The sequence below is a fragment of the Ambystoma mexicanum genome, chromosome 5q (assembly GCF_040938575.1).
Source record: "Ambystoma mexicanum isolate Mex_15411 chromosome 5q, UKY_AmexF1_1, whole genome shotgun sequence".
NCBI classification, from domain to species: domain Eukaryota; kingdom Metazoa; phylum Chordata; class Amphibia; order Caudata; family Ambystomatidae; genus Ambystoma; species Ambystoma mexicanum.
The window spans coordinates 94,154,325-94,167,970 of record NC_090933.1 but is presented as its reverse complement, the minus strand read 5'-3'; the positions used below and the strand labels follow the sequence as shown (position 1 = coordinate 94,167,970).

Below are 13,646 nucleotides of genomic sequence, written 5' to 3'. Positions count from 1 at the left end.
TGAGCTACTGTGAGCATCTTCAGGGAAGCATTTCCCCTATCAATGTGCGAGACCACAAAGGCCTGCACTACGGTCCAGAGGTCGTGCTCGGTCGTGTTTGATTTTTTTTTCAAAGGTTAGAGATTCTGAGCCAGGCTATTTGGGCCTTCTTGGCAATGTGTTTTTTAGTGGGTGGACCGATGAGGACAAATTCAGTTTTGGATGGGTTTAGTATGAGATAGGCAGTCGACATCCAGGACTGGATGATGGCTGGATAATCGTCCATAAGAATGATGTCCTGCATGCTATTTACTCTCATGTACAACTGAGTATCGTCTGCGTATTGGTGGATGGCTATATTGGGATCTTTGTACCCAGAGACTCCATGTAAAGTTCAAGCATGATTGGTGAGAAAATGGAGCTTCAGGGACTCTGCAGGAGACCTGAAGTGGGTTAGAACGCAGCGAGTCCATCTGGACAGCCTGGTGTCTGCCTGAGAAGTAGGAGGTAAACCAATTCACGATTGTGCCTCAGAATTCCATCCTGACGGCCAGGAGGGAGAGAAGGATGTGGTGGTCGACGGTGTCAAATGCAGCCGAAGGGTCAAGGAGGACGAGGATGCATAAGTCACCCTTATCCATGATTTGGAGAGCATCATCCACCACCTGGATGATGGCTGTCTCGATGTTGCACTTTGGGTGGAACCCTGATTGATAGTCATTTAGGAGGTGGAGTTTTTTTTATTCTGGCGAGTAGTTGTGTTGCAACTACTTTTTTCCAAGATGTTGCCAATAAACTTATTTGTTCCTCTTTCTGGATCTTTAATAAGGACTCATCCTCAAAGGTGACTTGCTGCTGCTACCAGATCCAGTTTGCCACTGGCTACAGACATGCCTCGCATTCAGTGTTCCTATCAAGGCTATTTGGGATCGAGCTTAGTGAACTCTTGGGCTTCGGTGCACTGGTTTACCCACAGTCCTGACCCATTCACCCCTGCATTTCCCACTGGTTCCTACCACCTTCTCACATTTCTGTTATTCTCTGGCTTATGGATCTTCGCTGGCGCACTTCCTTCCTCCCTCCCTCCCTCCCTCCCTGTCTGCTCTGTCTCTTCGTTGTACATTTCATTCACCACTACAATCTCTTCCTTCCTTTCTCCTTTTATATTGTGTTTTCCTCCTCCTCTCCACTGCTACCTAGTCACACAATTGCAACCTCCACCCCATCCTCCATCCCCTACAACCCCAGCCCACACTCATCCACTGCCCCCACTCACTAAAATCCCCAACCCCCCAACAACCTGCCCACCTTAAAGCCTGCACTCCATCTGACAGACCTAATACTTGTTTCCCCAACCCTGCTCTAAAGCTTGCACCCAATCTCACCACCCATATTTCCCAAAGCATGCGCCAGTCTCCTTACTGGCCCTAAAGTCTACACCCTACCTCCTAACCGTAAAACCCGACCCTTCTCACTACCCAAAAGCAGTTCTCCCACATGCTCACCGCGAAGCCTGCCCATGCCCCGTACCCTAAAGCCTGCATTCTGTCACAGCCCTATAGCCTGCACCTTGTTCATCCTCCCTAAAGTGTGCAATCTGCCCCAAATCCTGAACCGTGACCCAAATCCTGCACCACCTCTCCCACACCAAATCTTGTTTCTCTCACCATCCCCATCCCAAACGCTGCACCTCACCCCTCCCCCACCCAAAATCCCGCCCGGAAATCTTGCACTTTGTCCCTCCTGTACGCCTGGAAATCTTGCTCCTTGCCCCACCCGCCCACCTCGAATCCTGCACCTGGCCCACCTGCCTCAAATCCGCAAACTCTTCAACCCATCTCACCCACTCCATAAACCCAGTTGTCCCGTTTGCCTGACCATGTCCACTTCTTTGCCTGATGCTGCTGGCTCCTTTTGCCAAAATCCGCTCTTTGGACCTCATCCACCCCCTCCCTGCTCCTTTGACTGATCCCACCAGGCTGCCTGTTCCTTTGACTAACTCTGTCCTCTGGCTACATTGACTGACGCCACACGTCAGCCCACCTGCTCCTTTGATTGATACTATGCATGCTGGCTGACACGCTCCTTTGATCTAATGCATGCTTGCTGGCACGCTCTGTTGATTGATCCTGCCAGACTGGTTTGCTCCATTGTCTGACCCCTCTGCCTGCCTGCCCATGCCTTTGAATAACCCATCCCATCTGCTCCTTAGCACCAACCCATCCCCATCCTCCTTGCATCTCCACTCCTTTGCCAGTGATTTCCTGCTCTCTCATCTGCTCCTTAGAGTGACCCCTGCCACCACCCTCCGTCTCCTTTGTCTGTTTCCTTTCTCCGGGCTGCCACCTCTTTTGTCACCTGTACACCCTGCTGGCCAAGCCACCCTTTTGCCTGACCCCTCCCACAGGCCCAGTAGCTCATAGCCTGACCCCACCCACTCACCCACTGACCCAACTGCTCATTGGACTTCTGCCTGCCTGCCTGCTCCCTTGACTGATCCTGCCCACCACATCCCCTGGACGATCACCACATCCTCCTGCCACCCACCATATCCTCCATCCATTGCCCATCCCCACCCTCCCTTGCCTGATGTCATCCCTCCCCCTCTCTCTCCATAGTGCAAAAATATTTAGTTGTTGGGTTTAAACAGCATTTGAAGTCATTGGTCTTTTCAAGGCTTGCAATTAAATATTCTTTGCATGCTAAAGAAATTAACTTGAGAATTACTTTTCAAGGTAAGTACTGTTAAGATGTCAAATGGCAGTTTGCTTTTTTGACAAAGTGATTGGGGAATCTGTGTGTTAATTAATAAGCATGGTAATAAGAATAATGAAAATAATATGCATCAACATGCTGGAACAGTGTTCTGTGTGGTGTAAGTACATTAATTGCACTTTGCTGATGTTAATTTCACTTTGCAGACAATGGTACCTGGACTCAACTGTGGCTGGTATCGGACTATCATGAACATGGCTCCCTCTTTGATTACCTGAACAGGTATACTGTTACTGTTGAAGGGATGATAAAGCTATCCTTATCTACAGCTAGTGGTCTTGCACATCTTCATATGGAAATTGTCGGCACACAAGGTATTGTGCACATTTTGGTGATAACATAATTAAATGAAGTTTCCTTAGAAATCTGATCTCTTTGTAAAGTTCCCATGTTAAGTTATCTTATCTGTTGTTAAGGCATAGAACATGGTATTTCATGAAATCATCTGTAATCAAGTTATTAAATAGTGGTTGAAGAGTTAAAAAGCTCCTGTGAATTAGGAGAGCTAACATTTTTAATGACCTTGCTGACTCATGACTTAAAGGAAGTAGTTAGACGATGTGTTCATCTTGTTAATTATGTACATAATTTAAACTGTCTGGTGTTTTAACAATGTCAAAAGTAAATGAACATTTTTATCATTTCACAATGTAGCACTTCTTGAATAAGATATTGTGTTAAAGTCACTTTTTCCTATGAAAACGATTCTGTTGCCTTGTTGATATTGTTTACTTAAGCAGGCTTTTTCTACCGGTTTGATAGGAGTGGGTGGGAACGCATGGGTATGTGTGCTCTGAGGAGGTCAACAGCAGAACACATAAGACTAAAGAATATAGTTTTAATACCTTTATTAAACAGTCACAAAGGATTGAGTTGGAGTGAACACCTACCAGGATAGTGAGCTTTGAAACAAAACAGGCCCTATCTGGCTCATACTAATCAAACAATGGTGAGAATGGGATCAACCAATAAGATGTTGGTGTTCCTTAGTCTAATGAATTCCTGAGTTTTGTCTCCCTCTCCTGTGTGAAGAGTTGATCTTTCAGAACTAGACCCCTACCGTGCCCTTCTTGTTTCAATCTCTTGCAGAGTAATGGAGTAAATATCTGATATACTCGGAGACACCCAGGTATTATAGAGAGAGAGTCACCCCTGGTAAACCCAGTGTACTAAAATCCTCTCTCTTAATGCTAGCAGTAAATGTGTATCAAACCGGTGGATACTATATACCCTTTCTTGATTCAGATATTATTCATACTCTCATAGAAAGGCATACATGCTCATCTCTCATTCAACCAAGCACCAAATCCTTTGTGCTTTTGTATGTTATTCTCACATTTTTATTTCAATTTGTTTAAAAACATAAAGCATCAATAAAAACCTTAAGTTGACTTGTGCACACTATAAAGTGATTTGTGTAAAGACACGTTGCAAAATAATTTCATTATGGGGAGAAAGTGAGGTAAGTTTGAGTTGTACCCCAAAGGTGCATAGAAGCCAGCAACCTCTACCTAAAGGGAGACCCTCAAGAAGAGTTAATTCCCATGTTTGTGACCCAGGAGTCCCAGGAAGAAAGGAAGCATAACAGGATTGAGGCAATGGAAGCCTATGAAGAAGAGAAGAGGGCCTGCAAGAACTTACTACCACAGGGACCCCTGAGGGCAAGTATCACAATAAACACACTGACCCATGGCCCTAATCTCCTCTCAGTTAAATCTAGAATCCTTATCCACAAGAGGATCTTCCCACAATAAGTTGGTATAGATTGGCATCTTCACCAGCCATGCCAGTAACAGGTTGTGCTACCAATATCTCGCCAGAATGTATTAGTGACCAAGGATATATATTTTGGCCAGCCTACTTGGAGGCAGTTTCCATATATGAAGGAGTTTGTGTATAATTTCTTTTGGTTGGCTGTACAGAATTTCAAAAAATGATCCTATATTGTTTTCCGAAAAGGTAATCCAAAGTCATTATCCCACTTTTCTTTAAATCCAATATATCCAGGAGTCTATACATCAATTATTATTTTACAATTGTTTGAAATGTATACCGTATTACTTTTATGCTTGTCTAAAACAAAGTCAAACGAGGTTAAATTCTGTCTGTTTTGTCGAAAAAAAGGTCCACCTACAATTGCAAATAGTAAAACAGTGATATCTTGCCTATAGAGCGTATCTGTTCCAATGTTGAAATATTGACAGGTTCCCTCTTTCCACAACCAACCTACCCTCTCTGGGCCTGCCTAAACCCAGCTATGAAAATTGCATTGCGTCATGAAGTGCTGCAAATAATAGGGTAGCATAACTACACCTAAACAGTGAGGCCAAAGCATGAGGGAAGCTGAATGCCTATGATCCCTCCAAACTTTTCAAAACGTCCCAAAGAACGATGGCCATAAAGCATCCTGGGAACCCACTGTTTGGGGGGACCTGGAGCTGCTCAGAGCCATAAGTAAGCAAAAATGTGTATTTTCCAAAGCCACACATTGGGGCTCATTACAAGTTGTGCGCTGCAGGTAAAATGCACCGGTCTTACCGCATATCGCTGCATTACCGCACCGCCCAACCATAACTTTGGCAGAAAGTTGGAGGATTCACTTCCAGCTATGAGCTGGCGGTAAATCCGACAGCTTTCTGCCTAAGTTCGCCAATATTACCACAGGAATTTACTGGTGCAGTAATTCCGGGACACATGCCCCATTGAGTCCTATGTACTTAACAAAATGGGGATTTACATTGCCACTTGTAATCTGGCAGTAAAACCACTGGGCCAAGTGGTGGTAACTGTAATACAGTTTGTTGGCATCTGTGCAGATTACGGCAGATTTACTGCCCAGATTCCACTAAACTCGTAAGGAGCCCTGTTGTCTTGAATGTTTATTGTACTGTGTTAGGTAAGAGTTTCATATTGGTGAGATACCTTCCTGACCTGTGTCAACCCTAGATCTTTTTGCTTGGACTTGGGGATTATTTTTCCTTCTCCCTAGGTGCAGGGGACTCTTTTTCACCTCTCACCTAGTCTTGATATTCCGCCCCTTTTACATTTTTATATAGTTAGCCAGCACATCCCACCGTATGTGGAGTCCTGGTGGGATGCAGTGTATCCCATTTCTCACTTACCTGTAACATTTGCATTACAATTGCAAGTTTACTTGAATGGCTGGTGGCAGTGGTATTACCTTAGTGACTTTTTAGTGTTATTACTCGCAGGCTGTTAAATCAGCCTCTAAATTGGCCTCAGTAATGCACTGAAGGGTCACCATTCTGCTAGAATGGTGGGTTCAATTTTTTCACCTTTAGGTATCCTTGTTGCTCCAGGCTGTCTGAGAAGGCAGGAAGTAAAATACTGGTACCGATAAACCCTTACCGCCTACCGTGTAATGAGGCCCTAAGAGTGGAGCTTATGTACTGCCTCATATGTATGGTTTTATGAAGCCCTTAGTTGGACTTTAGAAAAACGGTCCTAACATCCTGACTATGTATATGTTAAATGGTGAGTTAGTAGCCAGAAATGGGTAGCTCTATAATGAGGCTGCATGTATGAAAAGGTAAGCCCTCCTACTGGAAGCAGTTAAATAAATGTCTGGTATGCAATATTTGGGCATTGGTCCAATCAAAGGAACACACGTTTCATGTCCACAAATAACTGCTTGTGTCTCTACAGGGAGCATCATTACGAGGATTCTAAGGAGCACATCTATTTTCACAGCTGTAGGTCTACCCATCGATGTTAACCCAAGAGCTTTTCATTTTTGTAGTGCTGCACGTATAACACATGGGAAGGAGAGGGGTGTAATTAATTTGATGTGGGTACATCCAGTTGTTTAATATGATCAGGTACATTCCTGAAAGCAAGGGCAATTCAAGTCACTGGTCAACTTGCATGCCCTACGACCAAGCAAAAGTAAAACAGGCTTGTCATTACTCAACTTTTGGACCACAAATTGGGATTTGTCCCACCCCCTTAAGGGGCATTCTGGCCCAAATTGCTTGGTCACGTCTGGGGATGCGCGTGTTCCTGTGCAGAAGGGATGTGACTTAGCAGTTCAGGCTGGACTGGCCCTTTTGGGGTGGGACAAAGCCTGATTTGTATACAGTCTTTCCCCTTCTGTAATGGCTTGGCAGGCAAAGAACAATGGTTTGGAGGCTTGTCCAGAGCAATGCCAGAGGTTAAGATTTGTTCTAAACCTTCCAGCCATCTACTTTTGTGTTTTAATTTGAGATTACTGTCAGTTCCCCTGCTCGCCCCAAGGTCAACCACCTCCTCTTTCTCCTCACCTGAATCGCCAGTGTCCGAGATGCTCTTTGTCAAGGGTCTTCTCGAGCGGTAGTCTTTCTTTTTTTTCTGAAGATAGGGTCTGACCCGAGTGGAAGACACAGTGGCCACCTAAGAGAAGGCAGACCTGTGGCCCGCCTCCCGAGACAGACTTAATGGGGGAAAAGCCTTACAGGCATAAAAAGCCCCAGTGGATAGACTTGCTAATGGAAGGGTCAGCCGTGCACCAGTGGTAAGAGGCAGTGTAGAAGGTATCCGGAGGAAGGTCGACTCTGGGTAGTACAGAGCAGAAGTCACCTGAAAGAGCATTCCGCAAGTGGGTAAGAAGCCTTCTGACGTGCCGGAACGTCTGCCGAAAGGAAAGTCTCTGTGAGCCGAGAAGAATCGGCGAGCGAAAGAGGAGGGTAAACAGACCAGCCCAAGAGGGGGCTAGGCGTGGATCAGTAAAGCGCTGCAAGGGACAGGTAAGAGAAACAGAAGTGGAGAAGAGAGCACAGAGAAGAGAGAGGACAGTGCGGGTAGGAACCACAGAGCGTGGAGGAGCCAGCGAGAAAGTAAACAAACCGGCAGAGAGAGAGGCATGAACGGAAAGCAGACAAGCGTAGGCGCGAAGCCAGAGGAGAGAGGAGAAAGAGGATAAGGACAGGGGTGTTCCATGAGAAACCAAAGTGTATAAATCACAAGCGTTACGAACTTCAAAGGGGAACGGCACACAGGGCGGTTGCAGTGCACCGGCTGCTGGGAGTTTGAAGTCTAAGAACCTCCTGGCAGCGGCCCTCTTGGGGGAAGACTAGACATCAAAGTGAGTACTGTGGCAAACGTGGTGGAACAACTCCACGGTGGCCCAATTTCCATCTCTGCCATAGGCGCCAATGACCTGGGTGCATGACAACAACATGCTCTGGAATTTTAGAACAGAAAGGAAGAAGAGAAATTGTGTGGAAATTAGATGTTAGAGAAGGGTCAAGAACATAGCTGAAGAGAGCGATGTATTGATAAGGGATGTCAGGAATGTGAGCAAGTGGGGATAAGTCTTTGGGATGAGAGAGGAGGGAAGGGGGGTCAAGAGGAGAGGCACCACATGAGCTCTGGAAAGAAAGAATGATGTGTCAAGAGTCAGAAAGAAAAGTAAAAGAAGGCAGAGGAAGACACAGGAGTGAGACAAAAATAGGGAGGGTTATTAAATGTAGGTGGAGATGAACATAATTGATTAACTTTATTAGAGCAGTAATTGGCAAAATCAGAGAGGGAAGGAAAGATGGATTAGGTGTGGGGGGGAGAGAAGTTGCTTAAAGAGCTGAAACAAGGTCCTGGCCACGAGTGGGCGCACGGATGAGCTCTTCCTCTGTGTGAACTCTATCCTTAAGGTCCGAGAAGAGCCATGAGCCCCTGCTTCCAGACCCCCCCCATGGGAGAAAAGTGACCCAGTGCTGTGGGAAGGCCCCCCACCACACAGAAGAAAACCCGTAAAGAATCGGCCACTGGAAACTATGAAACTCGTTGTGTAACTAGACGAGTGTGGAGCTGTCCCCGTGTGAAATGAAAACCAGGACTCCGACACAACGCGATTTGCGGAGAACCACTGAGGCTCGCAGCTGAATGGAGAAACCCTCTAACTGAGCACCAGAGACCTGGCCCTGCACCTCACCCAACATCAACGTGCGTAGAGAGAAGCGACTCTGTGGCCGATGAAGACGGGTGCAGGGCAATAGGGAGCAGTGCGCTCTCATCCACTCCGGAGTAGTGCCCTGGCACGGCTCCTGGTCCAGCACTGCCCCTCTTACACTGTACAAATAGTGGATTGCCCAAATGGTGGTGTTGATGGTGCCGGAGCCCTGCTGTATGCTGAAAACAGCAAACGCTTGCCTTCCACCACCTCTGTCAGCGGAAAGAGGAACCCCTATGAGGCCCAGGGACTCCGGTCATCCACAACCACGTGCCGCCCAGAGACCATGCGATGAACCAGAAGGATTGAGGAGACAAAGGATTATGCCGAGCCAGCGGGTGCAGCACAGCCGACACGGACAACAGCAGGACAGCGATCCAAAGTAGAAACAGTAAGTGATCGCTGCGACCCTTGCCTGCTTTTATATAGCACTAATACCTGGGGAAAGACCCTAAGTACAATCGGTGAATGGTGACACGCGGATTGATGAGGCTACCTGGTCTAAAGGGAGAAACACCCTCAACAGCCCACGGTCCTGAAGAAAAATCCATACCATAATACTAAAAACCACGCACTGTCAACCCCACGGAGACCCCTTTCACACAGAAAGTGCGCTCTACCATGCCGTTCAGTGAGGCCACTGGTGCAAAGGAGAATCACCCCCAACTGTGGAAGTATTTGCACTGTGGCATTAGGAACCCTGTACTGAGAACCCGATAAGGAGACGTAACTTGAGAAGCAGGCAACCAGCGCAATTTAGCTGGCCCAGAAACGCGTACCTTTGGTGAAGGAAGAACTCCACTCCCAGAGAACCACACTGAACTACTGGAACAACGCTTTCCGGAATACAGACAGTCTGGGCTCACCTCCACAAACAAGTTGTGAATGACCAGACCTGGTCACCACCTGATTTCAAAACCGCCCGGCTGACCTAGAACTGGATCACTTTATAATGACCACCATTAATCAGACCGGAGGCTGTGTGCTGGCAGGTGGAGCCACCCACAAACACCCTGCTAAAGACTCAAACATAAGGCAATAATTCCTCAGTTAAGGACTGGTAACTTGTGCACAGAGTGAGAGCACAGGACTGCTCTTGCAAACCCACAGTCCACAATTAATTGCTTGACACACTGCCTAATTTCAGAGGCAGGCATAAAACGGATGGTCTGACTCAAAGACCCCAGCTATGCAGGGTGTCGGGAGACCGCATCCCCGATACCGAAGAAGGACCCTCTTGAATCCCAGCAGACCGAGAACACATGGCAGAGGGCTGCGTCAGAGAAGAATAAAAGAGTAATCTTGCACTGTCTGAGGTGCAGAGGCCGCACAAAGTGAATCAAAGTGGCTCATGTACTGCTGACCGGCCTCCGGCCCACATTGACACTTCCAACACTTAAACACACCTGGAATCATTCTTAGGTCACTGGCATTGGTATTGACATGGAGGTTGGGCCCCCGGCATCAGGGCGAGTGCCTCCTCCACTGCAGCAGACACTATATGGACATTAAGTTCAAATTAGCCAAATACGCCTACTCCCCAGCATCATCAGCCCAGACAGTACAAATAAAGTGATCATGGATACCTTAGAGACAGAAGCAGCGGCAACAAAAGGGGACATTGCTGCCCTACTGAATGAGATAAAGACCATGGGAGCCAACATAGGCGGAAAAATAGATAAGATAATACAGCAAATGGACAAGATTGAAGAGAGACATGAAGGTGTTGAAAACAATCAAGCCTCCATAGATACCCTTGAAACTCAAATGGATTTACGAATAAGAGAAATAGAGCAAAGGGAGGAGGAATTCCGACTAAAAATTGACGATTTGGCAAATCAAAAGAGAAGAAATAACCTATGCTTTTTTGGCATCCCTGAACACGAAGGCAAAACAGAAGGGGACCTCAGGAAAACGATTCATGACATCTTCAAAATATTGGTAGCAGACGAAGACATCGATGAGTCCAAAACAGAAAGGATACATAGGGCCGGAGGGCCAACCGGTGGTCCAAGATCAGTCCTTGCCAGGTTTCACAGGTACCAGGATAAAGCTAGGATCCTCGAGAAAGCCAGGACCGGAGGCCCACTCACTCTTGGGGGAGCCCAGGTTACCATTTTTCAGGACTTATCGTCACTGACTCTGGCCTTGAGGTGTATGTGTGGTCCTCTGACGAAATGGCTTAAGGAGCAAGGAACTTGATATAGATGGGGTTACCCCTTCTCCCTCTCTTTGAACATGGAAGCAGGAAAATACAATTGAAATCAGAAAGGGAGATCCATGACTGTACCGCTCAACTTTTGGGAACATGTCCAGAAGGAGACCAAGAAGAAGCAAGACAGAATGGGAGACATTGGGAACTCCAAGGACCGCAAAGAAAAAGAGTTAAGGGATCAAGGAAATATAGACTAGGCAATGTCACACCCGACAGTGATACATGAAGAAAATGACCAGCTAGAACGAACATGACACATTGGTCACTGAGATACAGGGTCGGGCAGACCGACAAGAACCTGGTGACTCGAGCCGCTTAAGGTTCGAATAAAGAGAGTAGACATGTCGTCAGGGTGCTCTCCTTAAAAGGAGGGCGAACAATCTGCTGATAATGGGCGGCGAAGTTACATGAGACACCATATATCCTTTTTACAGAGTTACGGTTATGTTCCAGGGGACGGGGGAGGAAAACGGGAAGGGGGCTCAAATGTTATTGAGAATGTTCTTTGAATACAGACCTTGAGGTAACGGTTCCCACTGGTGGTCCGACGTTGAATCGACATTTTCATCCGTTCCAGATCGGACGCCACTAACCAGGGATGAAGGATGGGGAGGGGGGTGTTGGGGGGTGGGTTGGGAAGAGATTCCTCACTGAGACTTGCGGGGTTGCACACATGGTTCACACACATATCTACAAAGCGTCAAATAACGCTGATGGGTCCTCCAAAATGTACGAAGTCAAATGGTAGGTGATATAGACCAACAGGTGGGAGACCTCCTCAGGGTGGGGACATTACATGTCAAAGGCCTTAACTCACCGACAAAGAGATCCTTAGTAAATCGTGAATTCTGCAGGGGGAAACTGGATATTCTCTTCCTGCAGGAAACAAAATATGCTAAAAGGGAGGAACGGAAACTCCTGGGGGCACGAACGGGGACAGAATTCTGGGGCCCCGGACCTCTGAGGAAGGGAGGAGTGGGGATACTCATTCGAAAGGGACTGGGCTTCACGATCACCAAAACATGGGGGGATGTTGAAGGGCGGGCTTTACTTGTTGCTGGCAGTGTTGGAAAGGTAAACGTCACACTCCCAACCCTATATGCCCCCAATACGGGACAAACAAGATTCCTAGCCAAAACAGTTCCTAAAATTATGCTAGAAGCGACCAGACATGTCCTCTTGGGAGGTGACTTCAATATGTGGGTGGACCCCAATTTGGATAGAAAAGGGGGAAAAAGGGAAACGGGGGATCTCACAGGAGGAGGGCGTAGTGAAGTAGCAAATATGTTTGATATATATGGCCTGAGAGATGCATGGCGCAACTCCACCCAGAAGATCAGGGGGTTCACCTTCTATTCAGCCCCGCATAATACCTGTACTAGGATTGACTACATATACTTAATGGAGGAAATGTTTAATGCTACGAAAAGGTCTGATATCGTACCGATCACCTGGTCAGATCACGATATGGTCACGGCTGACATAGAATGGGAAACATTGCCCAGGAAAGGGGGCCGTTGGCGGTGCAATGAGACAGTATGGAAAGATCAATTTTTCAAACATGAGATGTAGACTGAAATCACTGAATATATTAAGGCGAATAACACCGGGGAAGTCTCCAAACTGATAGTGTGGAAGCGGGGAACACGACCTGGCGAGGATTCCCTACTAGAGAGGGGGCTAGCAAGAAAACGGAAAGACACCTGATCGAAAATAAACTCGGGAAGGAGATTTATCACCTAGACAGGGAAGCGAGGAAAGCGGAAACTGGAAAAGCAGACAGGATTCTGGAGGCAAAGAAAAAGAGGGAAGAACTAACTCTGCCTTCTTGACCACGGAATGATAACCCATAAACTGCAGCTCTTAAGGCAGAAGTTCTATGAGAAAGGGGATAAGGCGAACTCTCTGCTGCCTGCCAGGTTACGCACCCAAAGGACAGAGCGGAAGGTGCTGGAAATACAAAACCAGGACGCCTCCCATTTCGCAACCAATGCAGACATCCCAGAGGCCTTTGCCACATTTTATGAGGCTCTGTATAGACCCGAAACCAACCTCGGGGAGCCCGAAACTGATTCCTCTGTGAAAATTCCACAGATATCATGTGATGAAAGTCATGCATTAGAGGTCCCAATAATGGAAGAGGAGGTCGAGAATGCGGTCAAAAGACTGTCATTGGGCAAATCCCCCGGTGAAGATCACTTCTCTGCTGGATTCTATAAAACCTTTCTCTCCTCCCTCCTCCCTTTTATGGTGCAATTATTTAACGAGATTCTAGATACCGGTAGAGCCCTGAACTCCTTTGTCCGAGCCCTGGTCTCGGTGATCCCCAAAGAGGGTCGGGACCCTAAGCAATGCGGTTCATATCGTCCAATATCCCTACTAAACATAGATGGAAAAATAGATACCAGAATCCTGGCAGCCCGACTTGAGACTTATATGCTGCATCTAATACATACTGATCAGGTCGGCTTCATACTTGGCAGACAAGGAGCTGACACTATGAGAAAGACCCTACACTTAATTCATGAATCTCAAAACATGAAGAATGACCCTGCTCTCCTTTCAGTTGACGCAGAGAAGGATCTCGACATGGTGCAGTGAGGCTTTCTGAAGGCAGTCCTCCGCAAAGTGGGAATAGGTCCAAAGTTCAGGGGAGGGATCCAGGCAGTATACACATCTCCCTAGGCCTCAGTGTTTGTCAATGGTGAATACTCCCGCTGGTTCGAATTAGGT

The 13,646-nt window shown here is 47.0% G+C and overlaps 1 protein-coding gene across 1 annotated transcript in view; it reads left to right on the top strand.

Moving 5' to 3' along the window:
* The window catches only part of TGFBR1 (transforming growth factor beta receptor 1), a 360,240-nt gene that overhangs the window by 175,157 nt on the left and 171,437 nt on the right, over positions 1 to 13,646 (top strand). Inside the window, exon 5 of the mRNA XM_069620584.1 lies at positions 2,901 to 3,068. Within this exon, the coding sequence (XP_069476685.1) occupies positions 2,901 to 3,068 (168 nt within the window). The remainder of the gene's footprint in view (positions 1 to 2,900; positions 3,069 to 13,646) is intronic.